Source organism: Prinia subflava, chromosome 4 (assembly GCF_021018805.1).
Source record: "Prinia subflava isolate CZ2003 ecotype Zambia chromosome 4, Cam_Psub_1.2, whole genome shotgun sequence".
NCBI lineage: Eukaryota > Metazoa > Chordata > Aves > Passeriformes > Cisticolidae > Prinia > Prinia subflava.
In genome coordinates this window covers 16089215-16115747 of record NC_086250.1, presented here as the reverse complement: position 1 = coordinate 16115747, position 26533 = coordinate 16089215, and the positions used below count along the sequence as shown (strand labels likewise).

The 26533-nt window shown below is 42.7% G+C and overlaps 1 protein-coding gene across 4 annotated transcripts in view; it reads right to left on the bottom strand.

The window, feature by feature from the left end:
* DENND5B (DENN domain containing 5B) overlaps positions 1-26533 on the bottom strand; it is a 104715-nt gene that overhangs the window by 58570 nt on the left and 19612 nt on the right. For 2 of the 4 annotated variants that reach the window (XM_063395637.1, XM_063395639.1), the window contains exon 2: positions 2680-2745. The exons of the other annotated variants lie outside the window; for them this stretch is intronic. In XM_063395637.1, the coding sequence (XP_063251707.1) occupies positions 2680-2745 (66 nt within the window). The remainder of the gene's footprint in view (positions 1-2679; positions 2746-26533) is intronic. 4 annotated transcript variants of the gene reach the window in all.

Sequence of the window (26533 nt, the reverse complement as noted above, 5' to 3'; positions counted from 1 at the left end):
CTTTCTCATGACAAAAAAATAAAAAAGTTTTGGTTATCAAGTGTAAGCATTGTTTTAAGACATCCAGCTGCCCAAAACCAGCAGTTACAATGTGCCTGTAGGCTGACAACATGGATTCATTTTATCCAGGAAAGTAAATGGCACAAACAACTTACCTTTGTAGTGTCTCTGCGGTGCTTGCATTTTACCACTCCAGTGGTTTAAGAAAAATATAAACTTAAGGTAAAATACACACAGAGAAAATACAATTTTCTCAGTCAGTGATCATGAGGGAAAAGAGAAGAGCCAAGACACCACACTGGAGTAAATCAATCTGTCATTAGCTTGAAAGGATATGACATTGCACCCTCCATACAAAGCTGCCTCACAGAAAGACAAGCCGAGCAAACTTTTAGAGGAGATACATAAATTAGGAAAAAACAGTACAAGGATGTGACAGGAGCAGCCTGTGTGTGAGGGTGAAATGTCATCATTTGCCCAACCTAGGAGGAAACCCCCCAACTCTCACCAAAACCAGATGAGAGCCATGGACCATGACAGCCAGCTCCACACTGACAAGCAGCTGGAAGAGAACCACAGGCAGCAGAATCTTCTTGGCAAACAGGAGGGAAGGGATGTGGACTGAAGGGTACCTGATGCTATCAGCGCTCAGCCTCGGTACTTCTGAACTGCTGAGTCACACGTGGCAGACAGAATTTACTCAGCTGTTATTCTGGATGAACAGTGAATTCTCATTAAACCTCCCACGTGCTTTTAAGTGCTTCTTTGCTAACTTTCCAAACAGGATTAGCAAGGCACATTTAAAGTGAAACAAGTATTAAATGCAAATTGAATCCATTTGCTAAAATACTAATGGCCAGATAACTGTACTATGAATATGGACAGGAATATTGTATTTGATCCATGCTGCCCATGCAAACAGCACAACTTACAGAGACAGCTGCCCCTCAGAGGCAAATTAAAAAATTGTGTTTGAATTGAATCCTTTTGCTTTCAGGATATTTAAAAAAAATCAAGTATTTGTAAAAATTGTGTAAAACATGTCAGATTCAGTTTCCATTTCACTTGGATACTACATCCTGTTAATGGTACTCAAACAACTTGTGCCTTCCTTTAAGGAGATGGCTTTTAAAGGGACATTTAGTTTCAAATTAAAAGCAAATGTGAAACGATGGATGCTAGGTCAAGAAAAAACTGTGCTAATTTTGTTTCAAAACAAAAAGATTGCTCAAAATTAGAAAACAAGCCTGATCTGTGTTTTGGATGAAGGACACAATTACTAGGGAAATGCTACTGCAGTCATGAAGTTGTTAATCACAATGACTTTCCTAAGAGTGATCCCACGTAAACATTTAGCCATCTTCTGGTTTAAACAGATCTGTTTCAATTAATTGTCACAGTGACAGAGGCATACAAAGCCTTGTACCAAATAGGCAGAGGCATCCTCCACCCACACCCTCTGGTCCAGGGAATGTGAGCTATCTCTCACTCCTTCCAAGCTCTGGAACGTGGACAGGAATGCTTGTGACTACAGGAACAAAAATATCTTTTATTCCTTTAGAGGAACGTACTGGGAGCACAGCTATGCACAGTGCTCTTGGTGACCACCTCTGTGATAGCCACCTCTAATTAAAAGTGCTCAGCACACCCAGCTATGTCCCCTCACTGCAGATGGAATTTTGTTCAGCTTACTAAATACCAGGATGACCCTGGACGAGATGTGAATAATACACAATGTGTGAGAGAGAAAACAGTGTGGGCACAGGAATAACAGTGCCTGGCTGGGGAGCAAGCAAGCTGTTCATTGTCAGGCTCAGGGACTGGTTAGTTTGAGTAGTGCAGAAACTGCTCTGCTGCTTTTCTTCCACACCTCCCCAGGATGCCAAGGGGGCAGTGGGAGGCTGAGCAGAGTTCAAGGACATTAACTCGAAGTTCTTATTTCTGACCTCACATTCTCACAACCTCACAGCACAGGATGGATATGATATGAAAGGGAGGACTGGGACAAGGCAGACAAAACAGTTTTCATTTCAAAAGTTTTTAAATCTGAGTTGCCTTTAAGATGGCAATGGATTTTGAGGGGCTGAGGAGGAGGGCAGTGCCTAACCTGCCTTTTGTATGCCAATATATAAAGGAATTAATGGATCATATTTAAGCAGGAAACCAGAGGGGGATGTGTACCATATCAATACATCTAAATAATTTGGAAATTTTTAGGGGGTATATATCTATGTGACCCTCACCAGTATCGCCATTTAAATCTGGACTGCAAAATATTGTATCTCTGCAGCAGAAACTGGTGGAGCTGAACCTTCCAGTCCACTCTGGAAGGGGGAAATCTAAGCCTTGTTAGATTTCTGGGTAAGTACCCTCTAAAATGGCCTCATGCAAGATGTTCAGTCTATTAAGCACAGAGACCTAGCACAGTCTCCTCTCCACCAATATATTCACATCACTAGTGGGATTTTGCTGGAGAACCACGTCTGCCAAGAGAGCTTCAAGAAACAGAACAAAAATTTCCAAATACTGATTTAAATTAGATAAAAGAATGAAAAAGTCCAAGAGTTTTGGTTTTGATTTTGATCTGTGATCTTTAATTTGATTCAAGAAGAGTTAGAAGACTGAAAGTAAAGAAATAGAAAGGTCCTGATCATTGTTTTATCCTTAATCCCTCTTTACCTGAGGTTTTGTCTGCAGTGTCTGAGCTCTTGCCATGGAGTTCTGCTTGTAGATATTGGTACAAGACTACACAACATAACAAACAGAAATAAAAAAAAAGCAAGTATGAATGCTTGATGAAGCAATGTACTGGGGAAGGGAAAAAAATATTAAGTAGACCTTAAATATTCCCCCTTGCAATCTCTCTTCCCCCCACTACTGCCAAAGTAATCCAAAGGGTAAATCCGCATGATAAATAAAACCTTCCAGGACTGGATTACTATAGAGGTGTTGAATGCAATGACAGACATGGTAGAAATACTTGTCAAAATTAGTAACAAGATTAAATTCTCAGTACTTCAAACAACATGCTGCTTTACAGCTTCCCTATTATGAAAGACATCTTTGTTCACATATTGAGCCCTTCCAGAGCCTGAGAAACTCAGGGGAAAAAACATATTAGTCCTTCAGCTAGTGTTGAACTAAACTCAAGAAGTTTTATTTAGGAGAATACTGTTATCTGTGCTGTTACACCTTCAATCCTGTACTGCATGCCATTTGCAGGACTTACTGAAGTTACCTAACAGCTTTATTCATCATTTCTGTCTCATAACGGGTGTTTTTAGACTAAAATGCGAATAAATAAGCTATGTTTAGAACTTGGATGAACAATTTTAATGTCTTCCAGCAACAGCTACCACTTCTACAGGAAGAGCTTCCTGCTAGCATGTCTAACTGAGGCTTCTTCCAACTGGTCTGCTCATCTCCTGCAGACAAACAAAAATGTTTCCACAGATGCCTTGGAATTTCTTCGTCAAAAAAAGTCGCATTCACACACTACACAAAGGCATTACACAATCCTCCTCAAGCTACATCTCTTTTTATAGAGCTGCTGCCTATGTGAAAGCTGCAATACCAGTGACCTCCCTGGTGATTCACCCTCTAGGTGTAAATTCAGAGTAGTTCCGCTACAACCTCCCACTTGAGCTGTTAATCCACCAGTGTAGGGGACACAAACAGTTCTGCCAAGGCCAGATTTTTTGGGAAGGTAACTCTCAGCAGAGGGCACAGGAGTTCCTTCACCAGAGATTTTTAGATGTGGATTTGTACTTTAGGATAATTTTCCTTCTCTTTAGGAGGCACCTGAAGATAGCCCACATTCAAATCCACGGGATGATGTTTTTCCATCCCGTGTGCCTGAAGTTATTTCATTCTAATTTTGAGCTGTTTGAACTAAAAAGTTGCATAAGTATTAAATTAAAGGAAACAAAACAACTGTCAAAACAAGAGGTGCCTCTTGCTAATGGCCCATATCCACAATACCTTTACAAGTCTCTGCCAGGCTGTCCTTTCAGCTCTCCCCTAGAGATTTTAATTCAAAGGGAATTTGGCAGCGAGCTTCCACAGAGGCAGCCACCACCTCTGCAACAGAAAGAATGAAAAGGAGCAACCTGTGAAACAATGTATGTTCTACCACAGGTTCTGCTTTGATGCCCATTACAGCACTTTGACTATTTATTATCATCAATCACATGGCTAAACAGTCACAGAAATTATGTAAAAACTCCTGCACAGGAAGTCAAATTGACAGCAATGATACAAATACAGAGCTATGGACACTCCCTGTGTTGTACAGCCTAATTCTTTACACAAACACAATGTAATGGAACACTAATATTGCCACAAATTAATTACACTTGGAAAAGATGCTATATTTTAAAAACTCTACTAAAAAGGAGACATGTTGTCCCAAGTTCCAGCTGCCAAGAGATCACAGACATGTGACTACATAAGCAAGTAAGTATGAATTACACTATTCCTTTTACATCAAAATTGTATTATGATCTTGTCAAATCTAAAAAATTAAATTACGTCAGTTTGGGTGATTTTTTGCAGTGGAACAGGTGGAGTTTAGTAAACAGGCACCCAAGGCATGGTGCTCCTATACAAACATCTTGGAGTCTGTCTCCAAAGGCTGAAGGCATTAGCAGGCAACAGTGGAGCAGGTATAAAACCAGACCTGTACTTACAAATACAGGGAACTTTTGTACTTCAGGCCTTTTTTTTTCCTCTAGAAATCAAGATGTGGAATTCACTCATATATTCATACTGCTTTAAAAGTATGGGCTCCCAATCTAGGAAAACATGCCCCAGAGACCCTTGGCCTATGCTGTTCACATACAAGTGGCATATTTTCTTTTCTGTTGCATGTTTACTTTCAAATCTGCTGTATTTTTTGAACACTTGATATGGAATGAATGAGCATTTTTATTAATAGAGAAAACAATCCAAGCAACAATTAAAAGTTCATTTAAACTGAAGTTTCATATGTCATTATTCTAAAACTGCCTGCTAAATTTTTGTTTAGTTACACAGGACATCAGCAATGTACCTAACCACACGAAATTGAAGAGTTGGAAATGCAGCTCTTGGCTCCCAAAAGAACATTAATGATGGCAGAGTGACAAATGTTCAAGCAGGAATAAGACACTGGCTCGGGTCCTTAAACACAGCAGGATGCTAAAGCTGGTCCAGCAAGGGGATCCCTGGCTTAGCAGCAACAGGACCTGACTACTGCAGTCTTGGGCTGAACCATGAAGAAAATGAAGGTATTTTAGATGCCATCACATTCCCTGTGAAGTCAGAACAGCTTCCTACCCCCTGCAATGCCAGTTTGCCACTCCCTGCTTCACGTGTTCACCTCCCTCCACGGACAGGACCCAAGACGAGGTGCCCAGTCAGGCCTTGTGCACAGCACATCTTTCATGCTTGTGCTTTCTGCTTATTTACAGGGACAGGTCCAAGTTCAAATGCATCTGATTTCTGTGTTAGAATATGATGCTGCATTCTCAGGCTGGTTTTGGAAATAGTGTCACCAATATAATTTCTGACTCGATCTTAAAACAGGTTTTGTTCCATACTCCACTGTGACAGAGGTAGTACCAGAGTCTTGTCTCAAGATCTGCTTTGTTACAGTTGGTATTTCTGGAGAAAAGGAAAGGAAAAAAACCAGCAAAACCCAAAAACAAGTAGAACCTGTCATCCTAAAAATCCCTGTACTACTACTGTTTAGGTTTGTGTGCAACAATGCAGGAAACAAGGGGGTTTTTCAGTAAATTTTGCCTTGGGGCTTTTTAAAGACAGGAACAAACAGCTTTATTTTTATAATTCCAGCTCATTCAATTAGTTTTTAAACTGGGCTGTATTAAGTTAGGGGTTTTTTTAAACCACTCTGCAATACACATACTATCATGCACCCATACTAGTCTCCACTCACCAGGATGGCAATTTCAGGTGTTCTGTTACTTGAGGTCAGAAGCAGTTTCACCAAAGCTGCATTTATATAACATCTCCTGCCATCCTAATTAAGCTCAGCTTGCAAATCAGTACAATTTGGCCTGTACCATTTTCAGTACTAAACAACTTTGACATCAACAGAGCACGAAGATGTCCATGCTGCAGCCTGAATATCCAGCTAAACAACCCAGGGGTTCAGCTTTCTTTTTATCCACCTCACACAAGCTTGAGGTCTCAGCTCCCTGGACTCAGCAATGTTACACTGAGATTTCTTTATCCACAGATAAAGGAAGCCCTTCCTTGCTGATGTTGCCAAGAACTATCCCTTGATGTGCTGAGGCACACAGAGGATGCAAGGAACTTATGGTTGGTTTTGACTCAGCACTGCCCACATGCTGTTGGCACCAGAAGGAAGCTATCCCCAGTGTCTGAGAAAGGTTCTTCCTCTTCCAACAGCACAGTCCATAACCCAGCACTGGCACTCAAGATGGATATTTAAAACACCCTGAGAAGGGACACCCTCTTAGCAGTCCTTTGAAGAGCTGGCCAACACCTGAGAGATTTACACAGCTGGTTTTCTTAGTGGGGCAAAAGGAGGATTTAGAAAGGGTGGGCCCAGAGGTGGCTCCCCACTGCAGTGAGTTACTCCTTTTGCACACCCTTTACAAGCACAGGGTTACAAGAAGGCAATTGTCACCTGCCAAAGGCTGTAGCTACTAAGCTTTATGAAAACTTAGTTAATATGTGGTTTTGATGAGAAAAGGGTCAGGCGAAGGAAGAACTTTGCATCTTGCAGCCAACAAAGCCCTTTCATTGGCATAGAGAAGAAGCACTCCCTTGTGTAGCACAAACTTTGTTTAGGGAGTTTTGAGCAACTGCAGTGTAAGTTGCTGCCGATAAGGAATTGTCCTTATGACAGTCTCCAAGAGCCAGTCTTCCGCCAGTTTTCAACAAATGAATCCTTTTAGAAGAAAAGACAAAAAACCTTCTGCACACTGAAAAGTCACAAGAACCCTCAGGCAAGGGCTGAAGTTACCAAAGCTTCCGGATGGAGAAGGGTGGCAAGAAGGAATGGAGCTGCAGAGAGACAAGGATGTGCTTCCCACACAGCCACAGTCATCCTTAAAAGCTGGTGCTTCTCTTAAGAGCTACCTGAAAACCATTTCAATTTGCAGATTGCTCTCAGCTGCTTCAACCCAGCCCTACCACAGGAACTGGAGATCACCATATTGCTGCAAATGCTTCCAAAGCAGGCAAAGCTGTTACCAAAGGACCGAGGCATTTATACACCGTGTGATGCAGTTATTGTTAGCTTTGGGGGAAAAAAAGTGGAGTTTTGTCCACTAGAAGTGTTAGAACATCGTTAAAAGGAAAAAATATCATCTTGAAAGAAAGATCAGTTGTAACTACTCCATGAACATCTCTACAGGTGTTGGACAACACCAGCTTCATTTACAATCTTAAGAATGCCAGTGAATTTACAGAAGGGATTATGAAGTGCATCAGTACACAGTAATTGTGCATGTAATCTACATGAAGAATATTCTTTATGCTTGTGTAAACCTTAAATAAATCTTTGCTAGTTGGATTAGTTAGATACAGCTTTAGGTTTTATTCATTACAGCACAGCTCTGTTTCAGACAAAGCCTAAACCCCCAGATTTATGCTTTATCACTCCTACCAATTTGGTGGCCAGTTTCCAAGTTTACTGAAAATACAGAAAGCTGACACCAGGACTCAACCACCAGGACACTGTAAAGTTTCAGGATTCAAATGCAAAGGCTTGAACAAACATTAATTTCTGGATCCAAACTAGATTTCAGGCGGAAAACTCAAAGCACAGCATCACTTCTACCATGCCTCTAGATTTAGTTCAGATCCCTACCAAGACTGCCAGAAACAAAATCCTTTGCCTTCCCTTAACGCCTTGGGGAGTATTAGGTGCCAAAGCATCTGTGGAAAGAAGGATGTCACTTGAAAAGACCACAAAAGTAATTGTCTCTGGGCTCACAAATGCCTCCCAGATCCTTTCTTCCCTTGTCCCACTGGTCCCCACAAATGTCTGGAAATGAAGGCCATTCTGCAAGTGCAGTCCTGACCCTTGTGCCTCAAAAACACTGCTTCGAGGCTTCTACCAGACCTTCTCTCAGGTGTATTTTGGAGTTGCTTGCTCTCCAAACAATCCAGCTTTAAACTTCAGGATACACTTTCCACTGCCATCAACAAGATCTCTTAAAGAATACATAAAAGTGCAAAGGGCTCTATATCTTACAAGTTTCCCCTTTGCCAAAGCCCAGCAATGAAAACCAGAGTTAATCCTTTCTCCCCTCACATTTCTACAGCCACTGCAGTGAAAATCCCTCTATCAGTAGATATCCATTTAGGAATGGCATATGTTTCAGGAATTTTTTAAAGTAGAAGTAAAAAGACTCAAGAGAGGCACAAAAGGGAACAGGGAGCAATTCCTGTCCTGAAACCAGGCTGAAGAGACCGAGTGGGACTCTAAAAGACAAGAGATGCACAGAAAGGAGAGTAAGAAATTGAAGTCCACTTTCAGTCAAAGTGCATGTCTTAGCTACTATTCAGTGCCCTTTTAGTAGAGATGAAAGCAGCAGAGAACAGAGATCTAAATAAACCTAAAATTACTTGGCATTTAAGCAAAAATGTTACCTCTTCACCGCTAATCCACTAATCTTTGGGTGCCTGGATCCTAGGTTGATTGGCATGCTAAAAATACAGAGGTAGAAGGCACGTAATTTCTGCTCCAATTCTTATGTAAGCATGAGCTGTCACCAACTACAGATCTACTTGAAAACCAAGGCTTTTAGAGCCACCTCAAACAGACACCAGAACCCTCCTGGCCATTGCACACAACTCCTGTTATTTCTACATGACATATGTTATAGTATTTTACACCTTCCTTTGGCATAAAGTGGAATTTTATGGAGTTAAATAAAATGCTTCACCTAATGAGGCAAACCATACCACGCTGTTTTGGAGCCTCGGTAGCTGTTGGAATATTACACATTAGAAACGGAGCATTTCACACTGAGCAGATCAAGGCTGGATTAGGCATGGAGCATAGCTATGGTTTCTGTGAGTGTACAAAGGTCTGCAAAGTCTAATAAAAGCAAGGAACTACATGCAAAAAGAGAGAGAATTAAAACAATGTACGGGTGTAGCAACACAACTGAAAATAGTGGTGTCTTGGTGTGACCATCCTGTTGCAAAAAAAACAAGAGCATTGTCATTTTGCTTTGAAAAAGTTGTTATTCCTTCAAATCAAAGCAGAAGAGAGTAATTTTGGGTGCTTAAGGATGGGTTTCAATAGTCCCACCCAACATTCCCTATAAAACCTAAGCCCTCAAGATGATTATTCTGTGTAAGAAAGTGCACACGTGCAGTGTATTCACAACCACATGCATGTGCACACTCCCTCTCCCCCAAAGAGAGGGAGGGGACTGGCAGGAACACTCTGCTCCAGGATAAAGGCTGTCCCCTCCACCTGGGTCTCTTCCACAAAATGACCTGAGCAACAATAGAATGGTCCTCAAACCTGGACTCCAGCTGGCTCCTAATTCTGCACAGCAACGCAGCAGCATCAGGAGTTCCTGCATTGCTCCTGTGGGATTAAAATTCCCACCTCAAATCAGGCAGGATACACACATGTCAGATTAAAGAGACACAGACATTTGCATACCTCTTCAGGGTTTGACATGTTTGCAGTGATTTATTCTTGGTGTATATCCTGCAGAATACACCAGGAGCATCCCTGATGGATGCCTCCTCAACACAAAGGTTAACAGGTCTGTGTGCATTGCATTCAATATTTACATTAAGGAAGCAAGTTTTTTTTTAATATTTAAATTGGAAGCACACACAAGAAGAAAGAAACTAAAAAAATATTTGTGACAACAAATGATACAGATCTCAGCAGTTACACAGACGTTAGCAATAAGATAAGCAGGGGATACCTGAGTGCAAGAATTACTGAATATTTGCTGAAATAAACTCTGTGGTTTTACTATCAGGATGAAAAAATACTTTCTTGTTAAGGACTGTAAAATGACCTACTAATACCAGATTAGCACAGACCACAATGAATATTTCAAGGGCTTCACATGTATACAGGCAATCAGTCCAATGGGGCTGGTCTCCAAGCTGTCACAAGAACAGGAGGTAAATGTGGGGAACAGAATTCTCCTTTGAAATCAAAACCACTATGTATGTATGAGATTAAAGGAATCTGAGCACTCCCATACATCCTACAGCTGCAAATTTCAGAGTCATGAAAGAATTTCAGAACATTCAAACTTCTAGCTAAACTTATTTATGAGCCAAAACAACAAAGCTTCCAAAACAGGCTCCTTTTGCCTCTGAAAAAGGCTGCTTGCTAAAGTAGGACTTCACCCCAGGCTTTGAATTCAGCAAGGTTTCTTCTCTGTTTATCCTGATATGACAGCCTGAATGTGACTTACTTTAATGCATAAATATGAAACTTCAACCTGAATCTGTATTTCATAGCATCAGAGTATCCATTTATAAACAGCCTGAGGATCTGTGTGTTCTCTGCTTCTGGTTAACCCCTTCCCAAATTACTGCCTCCCCACAGAAATGTCCTTCTGCCACCCATCCCAGAGATGTAAACTATTTGCTGTGTTTGTCCAGAGACCTTCCTCACCTTCCCTGCCTCCTTTCTTAACTGGTGCTTCCCACAAAGCTGCTTTAGGCTGCAGCTTAAGCAGCGAGCCCTGTTTCATTCAGGTCAGGAACACTTTGATTTTACAGTGAAGGGGGAAGATGTAACAATCCTGCACTAAAGGCAGGCACTAATCCACATCACCTTCCCACCTCTCCACTGCTTTCTCCCTGCCTAAAGGGTTGATGGACTTTGATGCAGCCCCCAGGAGGAGATCCTGAGCAGATATTGAATGGCCCCACACAGGTACAGCTCCCTTTCCAGGTCAGATCAAAGTGCCTTACACAAATGATAACACACAGACTCACATGACCCAGCAATAGCCATGCAGGTGGACTCTCTGACAGGTTTGCACTTTCTTAGACAAACAACATTGCTGTATCTCCTTGAACTGTCAGGGCATGTCAAAGAAGCCATGAAATCAATATTGTCCAAAATAACTGATGTTTCCTAAGTCTTTATTTTCTGCTTTGAAAAGGCATTTAATTGCAGCCTTGTGTTAACCTGTAGAAGCAAAAGCACTGACTTCCATTCTGACCCAAAGTCAGTTTTTCCCTTTCCCTAACCCTTCTTTTACCTAGTATTTTGGAAATCGTGCTTTTTTGAGAAAAAGCGCAGCCCAGTACGGAAACTACAGTATTGTGTATTCCAAACAAAAAGTAACACAAAGCTTTGCAAAGATCCTCAACAGAAAACAAAACTCCAAAGTCAGATCATGAACTTGGAAATTGCTGCACCTCCAGACATTTCAATTCCAAGCTGTCCCTTTCCTCAAATCCCTGAGCTGTGCAAACTGGGCACATACAAAACTTGAAACCACACATGGTCTTTAAGATGGAGAAAGGAGCTGCAGCAGCTCAAATTTTACTGTGAGGGTGGTGAGACACTGGCACAGGTTGCCCAGAGAAGCTGTGGATGCTCTGTTCCTGGAAGTGCTCAAGGCCAGGTTGGATGGAGCTCTGAGCAACCTGGGATAGTGAAAGTTGCCCCTCTCCACGGCAGGGGGGTTAGAATTACATGATCTTTAAGGTCCCTTCCAAACCATTCTATCATTCTATAAATTTTCCTGAAGGGCCCTTCTACTTGAAGATGAAGAATTAATTCCCTGACAAGAACAGCTCTGCACTTCTCACAGGATGCCCTGAGGCAGAATGGGCAGGAAGCACAACACTGAAATGTGGACAGGAGGGGAGCCCTGGATATAATCATCAATCAGGAGAGTGTAGGTAAGCAAGAGGGACCTCTGACCTCAGCACTGGCCATCACAGAGAGCATCAAATCCCTTCCACATTTGTCAGAGACGCAGGTTAAGTTCAAACAGATTTGCAGAGTCTTGCCACTCTCTCCTGAAACCCGGTTTGGCCATCACCAAGGCAGGAGGGAAATCATTCCAGCATCCCTTTAGCTGCCATCTGTGCTCCCACAGGGAGGGGGCCCAAACTTGTCAAATGCCCTGAATTAATAAAAAAAAAACAACAACCACCTCTTGCACTAGAAATGGCAAGAGATGGCAATTTCAGGATAACAGCCTGAAGCCACTGACCATCAGCAGAGCACACTGCCTATAATTAGGCATGAAAAATGGGTCCCTGCAGAATCCAAGTGTAACAACTGCATTGGGGAAAGCAATTTTTGAATATCCACAGACTAACAGAGACTCTGAAACTCAAAGTGGGAAGTTGTTTAGGAAAAAAATACCAGTCTTGAAGGACAGAAGATAAAAGGGGCTTTGGGTTACAGCAAATTTAGTTTCTGTTACTGGCCCTACCTCCTTTAAACAGCCCAGCCCACATGCAAGCCAGGATGCTCTCAGCCAGGAGTAGAAAAATAAAAAATAAACAACAACAACAACAACAAACCACCCACAAAAAAACCCCACTACCAGAACTGGAGTGGTTCATACATATTTTCAGTGTCTGCTTGAGGATGTGCATTGGAGGCTCCTTCCAAAGCCCACCCAATTCTGTTTGCACCCAGCTGGATGGCAGGTTCTCAGAAAATTGATGGTCTTTTTGGTTAGCTGGGGGGTTTTTTTGACCTTTTACTTCCACTTAAGAGTATACCCCAAACCATTTCACCTTCCTCTAGGAAAATGGTGTTCCAGAAGGCACTGCTGGTAGCTAATACTCTTCTGCCTCATGAATAATCTCACACCCACTGAATGTTCCAGGCCATCAGACACTGCCAAGGGAGACCATATCATCTATCAGTAAGCACAAGGCAAGGCTGGGCCCTTGAGTCCTTTTTCTTCACTGAGACCTGAAGGAGTTTTTTTCTGTGATGAAAGCATTCAGACAGCTGCTCTGTTCCTGTGTCTCAGCTCTCTCATCACAGACAGGTTTGCTGCTAAAGGCTTTTCCCTAGGAAGGAGGATTTCTTATGTTGTGTAGCTTATAATTAATTGGGGCACCCCAGAGCAGAAGGTCTGCTTGTTGCCCCTGAATGAGCTTCCAAAACAACAAAAACACGCTTAGCATGTGGCAGGGATGTGGTTCAAAAGTTCATTTGGGCTTAGCTTTGCACAAGAAAACAGTTTTGACATGTAAATTTAGGCAGACTCATATTTAGCAGAGGTTTGGGAGGCCTAGAAGACATTCAGGGCTGTGCCTGCTGTGGATAATACACGAGCCCATTTCAGGTTGTTCCCAGGAACTCTCCTAGCTGCAGTCAGAGATGGGATGACTAATGCTGAGGACATACACAAACACACAGAGTCACAGAGGAAGCTGAGGAATTTCAGCTGCAGAATCATCCAAAATATGTACCTGCAAAGGCAGGGGGGTCAGGATTTAGTGTATTAGAATAACCAGACCAGAAAGGGCCTCTGGAGGTTATCTGGTCCATGCCCCTATTTCTGACTTCAAAGCCAAATCATGGTGCTCAGGGGCAAGACCAAAATAATTCTTGAGATGAAAGACTGCAAGGACAATTCAATAGCTGTAAGGAGGGGAGAGCAAAGTAAGACATCAATATTTCAGCATCTTTGGAGCAAACAGTGTAAGGCAGGCTCTGTGACTTAATGCTTGCAGTGCAAACCAGGAGGCACTTGTGAACCTGGCAAGGTAAATGCCAGGCAGGAAAACAGAGTCTGTGAGGCACTTGAGCTATGAATCAGCCCTTGCCACACCTCTGGTCTTCTCTTCAAAATATTTCCAACTCCTAGTCTTGATGTTGTTTAGTACTAACACATCTATTATGGTATAACACCACAATAGCAGCAGCATCACTAACATCATCTCTTGGCTGGAGACCACACACTGAACTCATTTCACTGTCTGCCTCCTTGCCTCTCCAGAAGAGAAAAGCCCAGCATGCTCAAAGGCACCATTTGTATCTCCTGGATTTTGCAGCTCTGTGGACACTGCACCTTCTCCTGGCTTTTTTATCTATGGTCACATACAGTAAATCATGCTGATTTCTCACTGAGAAGCCACTTTTTTGGCACTTGTTGTGAAAGCCCAAGAAAAATACTCTGCACAGTTCCAGTGCCTTTCCTAGCACAGCTGCATCCCAAGCAGGACTTAGGCTAATCCCTCCCAAACAGCCCTGCTGCTCTTGCCTTGCCACAGAGCAGCCTGCTGCAGCCCCTCTGACATTGGTTTAATGCTGATTAGTCCCGACAAAATTCTGGTTCAGGCTTCCTGCCAGGCGAGGGAATGAACAAAATTGGTTTGTGCACAGACCAGACGACAGCTGCAGTCACTCCAGCTCAAATCTGTTGAATAAGGACCCTTCTCTTGTTTACCAAGATGAGGCTAAATTAGCCCAGCATGAGACAGAAGGACAGAGCAAATCCTAAAAGCCAGCAATGCCAGCCTGGCTCTGAAGGTGAGATGAAACTTGGTCAGGCCCCATCACTTGGGCTCCAGGCAGCCACAGGGGAAGTGTATGCTTTGTGTTAAGCGAACCCCCAACCCAGGGCAGAGCCAGAGTTTTAAAAAGAAAATACTCTGTGGGGAAGACTACAAGCAGAATGCCCCCAGATTTTTTCAGAGCCAGAAAGACAGACAATCAGTGCATGCTCTCTTGGATCATATTTTCCCCCTCTCTTTTTCCTCCAGCCCTAAGAGAAAAGCCTCCAGCCTTCATAAACCCTGCTATCCTCATACTGCCCTTGTTTCTAACATGCAAAGGGGCATCCTGTTAGGAAGGTTTCCTGCTCAGGAGTGATCTATTGATTTCACCTGTTTGCAGAACTACACAGAGATCTCGACATGAGTTACAGAATCCAGCACCTTCCTGGAGGCAGCTCATGCACAGAGGCAAAAGCTGCATGTGAACTGCTTGCACAAACTTAGTGTCAGCAAGGCTGGTATTACTCAAGCTTTCACAAAATTGGTTAAATGGAAAAGTAACACTGCTGAGCTTTCTGGTCTTTGAAAAGTCTTTAAACCCATATCCAAAACTGGATACAGCACCACAGGATTTTCCTTCTATATTTAAGAAAAGCCTGGCTTTCAGCACTTGCAGGGTTGGTTGCTCACTGATTGGGGGTTTATGGATTTGTTAAGCAGCTCCTCCTTTGGCCTGGGCACCTCAGCCCTGCAGGATGCTGCTTCCCATCACATTTCCTCCCTCAGCCACCAGAAACACGGCTCCTACCTGTATCAGCTACAGCTAAGGCACCCCTTCCCCTGGTTTCCAGTCCCTGCACAGCCTGATCCAGCATGCAAAAAAGCTTCCAGTGTGTTACAAGCATCCTCACAAAATGCAGCTATAGCTTTGCGATGGTTTTGGCTGGGGTAGAGTTAATTTTCCTCACAGTAGTGAGCCATGAGGCTTGGATTTGTCTTCCCAAGTCACTGGAGCCCTGCTGTCCTGGGGAAGGCTGAACACCTGCCTGCCCATGGGAAGCAGCAAATGAATTCCCTTTTTTTGGCTTTGCTTGCACAGGCTGTTTTTAGTTTACCCATTAAAATGGCTATATGTGAACCCTCATTTTCTCATTTCAACTCTTCCAATTTTCTCCCCCATCCCACCAGGGGAAAGTGAGCGAGCAGCTGCGTGGGGCTGAGTCGCTGGCTGGGACTAAACCATGACAAACATCTTTCTAAGGGGTTGCTCTGGCACTGAGTAAGAGGTAGAACACATGCCTTCAGGCATGAAAAACGTGTTCCATTTTTCACTTGCTGGAATGAGGAGAGACTGCACCTAAATTTCCCTCTCCCACTTCCCAAAAGAGGTGATATCAACAAAAAATGGCTTACTGCACAACAAAAGAAATGCACCATTAGTACACTGAAGGCAGACATGCAAGAAGAACCCCAGCCATTACCCAGCTGTATTTTCAGTCAGTCCATGAATACATTTGGGGTCTGCTCTCTGCCCAGCTTCACATGTACTGGGATCCTCCTAACCAGCCCTCATTTAACAGAAGGCTCTGTGTGGTATCTCTCAAGTGGTGTGTCAGGCCATCAAAGGAGATCCCAGCAACTAAAGGCATCTAAAGAAAGAGATTTCTCATTTTAGGTTTACTTCATATGTCACCTACAACACTCCAAAAAAGCAATATGCAGTCTTTGTTAAAAAAACCCCAATACAAAATAACAAAAAAAGCGATGTAGACCAAAGGAACTGTGCATTTGAAGCCATTTGGGGAACTGTGCAGAAGGACCTGGCTGTGCAGAAAGCAGCCTCAGGTCATAATCTAAACACCTTTCTCTCCTTGTCAGCTGATCAATAGCTTTTACACAGAGGGAAAAGCAAAAGCCAGTCCTACTGACAACGTCTGAAACAAGAAAAAAAAGGCAACTTTCTTAAAAGACAAAAATGGACACCCAGAAGGGGAGGGGAGGTACAAAGTGAACTTTTACATGTCTATATATTGACAAGACAGAAGTGTTACTAATTTTAAATTCAGAATTTATTCGTGCAGTTAACAGTCTTTCTGAAGTTCCCCATTTTACCTCCAAGACTTGCTGTGTCTGCATAAGTATAACTGTATCAAAGGCTGAAGATGATTTTAAGCATCTGAAGATGAGCACCAATAAACCACCAGTTTCTGGAACAGTAGTTTCACTTCCCTGAAAGTAGCAGACAGGGCAGAAAGGTCTCTCAGCAGTCAGCAACCGTCAATAAACAGGTCAGTAAATTTACCATGGCAGAGTTATTTACTGCACCGGTGCTGGGAAGTCACTTCTGCTAAAACATTGTTACAGATGAAGCTTAGCAGGAGTCTCAGATCAGCACAGGACAAGCAGTGCATTCATGGACCCATCACCCCTCAGACAACAGGCACTGGAGTGAGTTTGTGTAATCCCTTTGCCACACTATTCCCTGTGACAGAGTTGCACAAGTTACCTTTAAATGGACCATCGCCTCCAGTGACTGATGAGAGCCTCTGCTGGTCTGGAGAGAAACCTCAAAGCATGCAAGGTGCATCGATCGCTGTTACACCTCATACAGGTTACAAGATTTGATATGGAAAGCTCTAGTGATTTGCCATCAGCCCTTCAGGACATAAGGCTTAGCCAGGTACCAGAGCAGCACACAGCTGGCTGGTTCCTGGGGAGATGGGTTAGAGATCTCCAACACAGGGACATCCTCTAAACCAAACCATAGTCAGCTGTTTGGCTAAGGAGAAGGTGCCCAGAGCTCAGCTCTGGTTTTCCTTTCATCCCTGTTCACCTGTTCTTCTCAACTTTGCAACTGTATTGTCTGCATTTCAACCTCGTGATTTATTTAATAAACTAAACTTAAAACAAAATATCTTCTGTGTTGACCTCAAGCTGCTTCCCATTAGAAAAGGTTTCAGGTCAAGTGGTGGACATAAGATACTGTCTTTCTTTGGGGTGACTATCCCAGAAACGACAGCACCAGAGCACCATACCTATATGAAACTCTCTATCCTCTGGATATTCTGGAGAAGCCAGCACAGCCCTGAGGTGGCTGTCCCCAGGCTGTGCGAGGCAGGACACAGCCAGGCTGGCTCCCTGGCAGGGCAGGAGGTGAGAGAACCCCAACCCTGGTGGCCAGGTAAGAACACAGGCCAGAGCCAAGGCTGCCCCAGAGAGCAGAGCCCACAGCCAAAAGCAGTCCATGAACGCATCACACAGCCTGACTGCCAGATAGGGGCATATTGCTACAGCCTGGGGCTCTGCTGCACGCCCTCCCAAAACCCCGACAGCTTGTTGCTGCTCCTGGCCCCACGGCCCCAGGTGCTCCTGACACATTTCCATTGATACAAAAACATGGATTGCCTCACTAGGAACCACACCATGGGATACAGCTAGAAATTACTCAGAGCAGGAAGCAGAGCCCCAGTGCCCAATTTGTAGTCCTTTCCCTTCAGTCCCTCCTAAACGATCTCCATTTTTCTTCACTCACACATGAGCTGAGTCACAAAAAGCATTAAAGAGGGCAGGAAAGCTTGCATTATGTGATTATAATCGGATTTTTTTACTCCTTGTTTGCAAAGATCTTCTATCCACCCTTTGCAATAATGTAAAAAGCAAGGCAAACTCAGGCACTCAGAGAGAAGCTGGAATAACCATTGTTCTGTTTTAATATGTCCTCAACTGCTATTTATATGAATGTCTAATTACCCTGTGTTTTTCTGCAACACAAAAGCTGACTTGGCCTGCACTCGTGCCACAGGCTTGGGGCTGTTTTCATGAGGGCAAAGTTTTTGAACAGAAAGTGAAATTGGGGAGACCACTCTGCTGCAGCCCAAAGGTGGGTGTAGGGTGGGAATGAGAGAGGAGGGAGGATACCACAGCTCCCACCAGCAGTGCCGTGTGTGCCTTCCCCCAGGAGCTGCAACACGAGGGAAACCCCACAAAATGCCCCAGCTGCGAGGAAATACTCGTGCTCATTCTCAGATGGCAAAAATCAATCATGCACACGGCAAATCCACAGGAGACCCAGGCTCCATTTGTTCCAGCACTCAAGGAACTGATGTGTGTTTGCTTTAAATATGTATTATTTACATGCAATAGCAGTTAACATACCACTTATTACTCCCAGCATCTGATAGGAAGGTGTACATTGATGCTGGCTCACAGTTCCCATGCAAGTCATCTATGGATAACACAGGATCTGTCTCTTAGAACTGCACACAAAGACTGCTTTGCAATTTAAGTTAACTGGTAAAGGGGGAAAATACAAACCCCTTTGCAAGCAGAACAAAAACCTGCTTCCAGGGGGTGTGTCTCCATCATCTTCTAGCCGCTGTTTTCCAACACTACCAGTCACTAATCCCCACAAAGATACACTTCCACTTAAAAAGAAAATACTGCACAGAAAATGAAATAAGTTGGAAATTATAAACTTGCAATAATGACAGCAACTGCTACTAGATTTTGTCTGCCCTTCTGGCTCCTATTTAGAGGTTTCTCTTCCAGTGTAACCATAGGAACAGCAGTGAAGAGCCTCATTTGAAAGCCTTCACTTCAGCTGGTAGGTTAAGTTATGAGACTGCAGTGGGCTTGAATATTAAAAACATTCAAACGGCTCTAAAAAAAGCTCAATTTCTATTGCAGGAGACGACATCTGTGTTGTAAACAGATGCAGTGCCCCAACAATAAATAGAACAAGCCAACCCTACTGATGGAGGTTACTAAAAATCAGGCTCCATAGACAGGTTAAGAATACAAATCATGAATTAACACATTAAAACTGACACCATATGTTTCCTGTAGCTGTTTTTTTTTGTGTAGCAGACCATAGCACCATAGCAAGACAACTGGATGAACAATGAGAGTCCTCAGTAACACGACAACTTCACTGCAACATTCACCCGGATGTGAATTTAATATTCTAAATTTTACTTAATCTTCCAAAGTAAAAAATGACACAGTTTTGGCACATCAACTTTCCTTTGGGAAATATGAAAAAACAGAAGTCTGCTATCTTAAAAGAAAGCCACAGGAACCAAGCCAACCAAATGCATAGCCCAAGGACATAGGGATGTTAAATGGAACATAAAGAAGGACACATAGGTAAAAAAAATGAACAATGAACCAAAACGGTCTACCTTGGTGCCTGGTATCCATGCACTTTTCCCTAAAGAACTTTAGATAGCCACTATCCTGAAGCATCTGTTACTTTTCACACATTAACAGCAAGACTCATTTGAAAACAGAGTTAGAGACACATTCAATTATTCAGCAACAGCTGTTTAAAACATTGTATCATAATAAACAACGGAACAAAAAACCAGATGGGAACATGTTCATGTTGTATTCACTACAAGGGACAGACCTGTACATTCTGGGAAAGCCTAATGTCATTTTTCACAGATTAGTGAATACTGTAGCTTTTCAATTATTATTATATCCAGAATCTAAAGAAAAAGCAGCTAATCTTTTGGTACTTATCCGTTTAATTTACTGCCTCAATTCAGAAAGATTATCAACATTTTTCAAGCAGTTACAAAAATTATAGGATCTCTGTGAGACCACATGAGAGATGAAGCAGAATATAAAATGTATGTAGATGGTTCTGAAGCTTCATTTGAGGCAACAGGATTTGCTGTCCTTAAAGTGGCTGCACTAGTCTGCTTAATTTCTTATTCCTGCTCCTGCTCCACAGGCTCTGGCTGGGGAAGAGGCAGGAAGAAATAAATATTCTGTTCTCAGGGCTGCCTTAGCATCTCATGTCAAGTATTTAGTAAGGATCAGACACATCCAGATACTTTTTCTTATAACTTTACCTATTACCATTTCACTGGCTTATTTACAATTTTCCATCTATTGCTGCTGCTCAAACACACTCTTCAGTCTGTCTTGCACACAGTCACTTTCAGCTAATGCTGAGACTTTGTTCCCACAAGCCACTCTCTGCTTTGCCTGTAGCAACCAAATTTTCAGGAGTGTTTGGAATCCCATGGATCCCTGCAAAAGTCCAGCTGATGTGGTAAATAATGTGGAAAACTTCCAATATTTTTATGTTCTCTTGTATAATATTGGCCATCTCTAATCAGAACTTCAGAACTATGATTTTTGTAGCATTAGAGAAACCAAATAAAACATGGGCTCATGTCACTGGAGATCTCCTCACATGTAAGCTGGAACCAGCAGCCCTTACTGGCTGATGTCAGAAGACTACAGGTGTTCTATCAAGAAGGTTTGTACTGGCTATAAATAGGAACAGGCACCACAAACTGTGCTTGTAGTTCATTTTGGCTTCATTTTAAGACAGAAATCAAAGTTCTCTCTTTCCTGTGTCCTTACTCTAAACACCTGTAAAGCTGAGTCAATTCACTTTGTTACAAGTGCCACAAAAAGATCTCGGACATCCCTGTTCCAGGTTTTCATTTTCTTTTTTTATTAACACGTCTCATTGTTATTGCAAAGCCCTGTCCCTGCTTTGTTTACAGGTGCTAAATTATGCTATGTTCCACAGATAAAATTTTCATGTTAAACATCTGCACAATAATTATGATATAAAAATCTCCACAAGCTCCAGTGGGTTCCATGGGAGGCTGTGATACCTCAGAGGTGTTTTCAGCCTCTTCTGTTAAAAAGACACCTGGAGGATAGGGAGGAAGGATATGAGGAAAGCAACATCAGCTTTAAACAGTTCAGGGAAACTGTCTCTGGTTTTGCAGGCAAGAAAGTTTTCAATTTCTCAAGCATGGAAATTTTATTTAAAGGAAAAAGGATTTCAATGAGCACTGGTTCAAAAAATGGAAACAAAAGGCAGACATGCTCTCTAGAACTTGAGGCCCCAGACTTCCAAAAGGAAACTGCTAGGACACAGCAGAAAGGAAGATAAGAATGAAGTATGTGAAAACCAACCTGAAATGTGGAATGATGAAAAGTATTTAATTACCTCTTTTTCAAAGAAGGTTCCATAGCTACCTTACCAAAAGCTGGTTTATGAAGGAGTAATTGTGAGGTTTCCCAAATGTGTAGCCAGCAACCCCCGCTTAGGAGGATACTGTTCATTTCTCCCCTCCCTCCCACACACTGCAGGGCAGTCCAGTCATAGGCTGTATTAGACGTAATTGCTTTTATAATTTATGCCAAGGCAACCACTACAGTGAGAGAGACCTGCACCTGAAGAGCCTGAGGCTCTTCACTGCTTTAGAACAGCCATCCCTGTGATGAACTAGGGACATTTTCCTGGTTTTTTTTAAAAAAAAATTACTCATTATTGAATAATTGCTGCAACCAAGAACAAAAGGCCCTCTTGGAGATGTATGAGCAGTGTTTGAATTCTCCATAGGGATCACCCAGCTGCAAGCGGGGTGCTCCAAAGCATTGCCAAGACAATCACTACTCACAGTCCCTCAGTAAGGATTGAGGAGTGCTTCAGATGATGCCATGCCTTTGTCAACACTTCACTAAAGCAAAAACATTGTGCCTGGCTAAGCCAGCAAGCTTGTAAAATGGCCACAGACAAGACCTGTGAGGTAACTGTACCTCCACAGTTCCCCAGTGACACCACTCATCTCACTGGGATGAGCTCAGCATTGTCAGGTGGAATACCTGGTCCAATCCTCAGCTGGATAAAACAGGGGGACAAATCCTGGGAGTGCAGACAGAGACTTCAGTCTCATGTTGAACCTGTAGCTGCATGACAGAATTAAGGTTCCTCTCAAGCTCTGCAGCTTTCCTTAGGTCACACAGATTTATGAGCCCCATTAAGAAGGTGATGAACAATTGCTTTTTACTTCCTGGGGGTAAGCTTTTTTCTAGGCATGAACCTAGTGAATTAAATCCATGCATGTTGCTGTAACTGGCACGCTGATGTCACACTTGACTTTCTGGTGCTTCCTCCCTCTTACTCTGAAGAGAAAGGGCAGGGGAAATCCTGTTCACATGTATATTTCAGGATGATCTTTGCCTGCTTGAACTCACACACTGAGACATCAAGTTCTAACATTTTAATGCGGTGGCTCAGCTGTGTTTGTTGTAATTAAAGTTTAACAAGTTTTTAAAGCAAGATTTTAAGTTCTACATTAATATTTCACAACGTGCTGCATTACCTTGTGCCAAGCCCTACCAAATTCTTTATACAGTCTACAAAAGCCTTTTATTCAGACAGATACTGCAGTTCTCCAAGACACAGCAAAGCAGCAACCTGTCTCCTGCCCTAGGAAAATGCACCCCTCCACACAGCCCCTTAGAGCCACTGCTGGCCTTACATTACAAGGACAGACCTTTTGGTTGTAAATTGAAGCCTTGGAAAACAAACTACAGGATGGCACTGAAAAGATACATCAACTTATGTTTTACACTGTAGGGATATTTAATCTTTTAATCAGTGACGATGGGGCCAGGAGCTGCTACTCACAAATCATAGACAGCATCCTGATCCAGCCACACCACGTGCTCACACAACTTCCAAAGAGATTTCCCACCCACTTCTTTTCTTCCACAAGAAACTTGCTGTAGACAACCATCACAGACAGTGGAACCCTAAACTTTCCATAAATAGCCAAATTACTTCATATCCCCTTTGTGAGGAGAGTTTTGGCATGAGGACCTTCTGCTTCCTCGATCCCACAGATACTGCACACCAATTCTGATGACAAGGCAGTGTTTTAGTATCCCAATTCCTCTTGAGGGGCAGCTCAGGAATGCCTAGAAAGCAGAAGGGCAGGGAAGAGCACACAGCCAGGAACAGAACTCTGTAGGGGAACCCTGCCAAACCTTGGTCAGCCTGTGCCACGCTTCCCAGGTGCTTAGAGGTGAAGATCTGCTGAACCCTCAGCCAACCACGACACAAAACCTTCAGTTCAAATGGGATGTAGAGGCTCTTTTTCCCTCTCCTAGAAGGATTCTGGGGACCCTATGGGGAATTTTCTATAGGCAAGCCCAAACTGGAGGTCTATAAGCACCCACGTGTATACTTCATGAGCAGACCTGCAGAAACCCACTCATAAACTAAGCTCTGCCATACCAAGTTGCTTCCTGTAAAGGACTGAGACTGGTGAGAAAAGCTGTGTAACAAATGAACTGGATAAAATGAATACATCAAAGATCAATGTATTGATGAAATCATTTGGAAATTAATTCAATCCATACTGATGAGTCCATTACTTTGTTTCAGCTGGTTTTGTGGAGGAGGGCAGTTTTGATTAATGCAATGATTGTGTTGAACTTCAATCTGCTTAATATTTTATTTCTTCATATTCTTGCCTCTGTTTGAAGGACCATGGCTTGTTAAGCATGAGTAATCATGCACTGAGAGACTGCTGTACCACTTGAGACAGATTTCCAAGAAGGCAAGGGCACACCAACTCCCTTCTGGGGCCATGCACACACTGCTGCTGCAGCTTATTAGAGGAGAGGTCCAGCTCTTCCTGAGCTGGAACAGTTTCCTAATATTGTGTAAAACAGCAGTAAGCATATTCTTCAAAAATGCCAAATCTGCCTTCATTGGGAATGTTCAGAAAGTGAATCTGGCAGCCTCATGGAAGCAACCCAAATAACTACGTTCTCCTCTCTCTCACTTCTAAAAATATCATCACAAGCTCTGTTGCTTCCCTCTCCCTCTAAACTGACTGAACCACTTTCTAAAATAAGGTTACAAGTTGCAATGGAGAGGCTGTACAGTGATGGGGATAAACCCCATCCATCAAACACACTGAACAAAGTTATACAGCCATCAGCTGAATTACTTCACATGCTGGGGATGATCATGAGGAGAAGATCTAAGTGCACAGAGGACAGCAAAAAAAAAATCTCACTTTGATATCGGTAGAGAATGAAAAGCCATTGCCCATGTCTGCCGTCGCAGCACACTGAGCTCAGCAGAAGGATGCACGTGCAGACACACACAAACTCCCTACTGTTCCAGTATGGAAATCAACCTTTCCAAAGGGTTACCATGAAGATGTGTTCCTTGCAGGGGAGTTATTTCATAATATGAATCACACTCCACAGCAACAGCATATCCCAGCTGTTAGAAAAGATGGACAATACACCTGACCAGGACAGGAACTCCCACATAGGAGTTAACCCCCATCAGGGAACAACAGAAAGCACTCTGAACCACCTCTGGCATTAGGCTGACTCTTTGACTACCTACACAGACATTGATATGCAGCACAGAACAGCATCTGCAGCTCAAGCTACTTAATAAACACGTGGGATTGCTTGAGTGAGACATCTTAGTTTTTAATTAAGCCTTCCAACAGAATTTATCCCATAATACAACATAGGGCCACAACTACAATTAGTTGTCTTGCATTAAATTGGTAGGTTTCAAAAAGGAAACTACTTTTCTTCAGAGATGTAGCAAGGTAAAAAGAGAAGGCAAAGAGAGTGGTAAGACCTTTCTCAGTTAAGGATTATAAAGATGAATTTCACACAGAAGCTGTCTACTGTCAGACCAAGTCCTTGGAAGCCTCTTCCACCACACCTCTCCTTGCAAAACAGGCTTAGAGACCCCAAACCCCTCCTTTTTGTTAATACTCCTGAAATTTTGAAAATTCTTTTGAAAATTGTTTTTGAAGGAAAGAATTTCAGACACCAGCGAACGGACATAAAGATTTTGAAAACTGTCAAAATCTGTTCCATGCTCCCCATGAGACTTTCAGCATGCTAGTTTGGCTAAGTCTTTTTGTGCAGTTAAGTATCACCAGACAGGACAGTCACAATCAAGCCACACATCTCCCTAGAATTTGTCATGACCAGTTGGAACTCTCCTGTTCCTGCAGCCAGTGCTTTGTCAGTGCTGCAGTAGCCATCACCACTGCCCCAAAATAGCCAACTTGGTCCTCACTCCCTGCTCCAACAGCAGGACAGCTTGTGCAGCCTGTTCCAGAAGCCATCCATCACCCTGCAGAACTGTGTGGTATCTGCAATGTAAGGACAAAGATGATGCAGCCCTGAAAAACACCACCTTGGCTGCCAACACACAACCTGCCTGAAAGCCTCAAAGAGAAAGGAAAAAGGACTGCTGTCAGCTATGTGCTGCTTCTAATGTCACTAAACATTTTACTGAATTTGGATGTAACTGAGCTCATGCTTCCACAGCTTTTGGAATAAGCTTGGGGAAATGACTCCACATCAGAGCCATATCACAAGAAAAATGTAAATGCTGTGTCCATTTCAGAAATACTGTGATTTTGTCTGTCAGAGGTTTAACATTAGTTCCTCCTGTAGTACATACATATATACATATATATGAGGTAATCCTTATATGTCATCTATCTCAACAAATCCTCTTAGAAACATTTATCAAAAGCACTTCCCATTTATGTCTTTTTACTTCTTACCTCATAGATTTTGAAATATGGATTTTATATTCAGAGTCTTAAGAAAGTTAAGAACATTATCTTGACTCATCATGAACACGCACAGACACACACAAAAAAAGACTGATTTCTTGTTTCACATTTCCGCAACTTTCTCTTAGTGAAGGACAGAGTGAGGGAACGAGATGTCAAAATTTCTCCTGTTAGCATAAGTGAAAAGTTTGCAGACATTAGAAGATTACTCCTGGTGGAACATTGGGACCTGTGGAATAATGAAGGTCTTCAACAAGCATTAGAACTGGCTGCCATCTGGGGAAAAAAAAAAAAAAAAGAAAAAAAGGGGAAAAAAAAAAAAAAAAAAGGGTGGTGCCACCGCACATTCTTCATCTGCAAGAGCCCTGGCACCAAATGAAGCTGAATGAAGCTGGCTCCTTCACTCAGATCACTGACTGCACACCTTATGCAAGATTACTAGAGTTCTCTGACCTAGTACAGAAAAAATGGACACAAGAAGCCATCAAGTTTCCAGGATTCTTCTTGAAGCTGTCACTGTTGGCCATTGAGGTCATTGTGTCTCATTTAGGACAGTCAGAAATATCCAGTGAATTGCCATCTAGTGAGTGGAAAAGGGTCTCAGAGAGCTGTGAGCCTGCAGAAACTTCCTTTTCTAACAAACAAGGTTACCTGGGGTTCTTCTGTGATGGGGAAGAGTAACTTGATGTGCACAT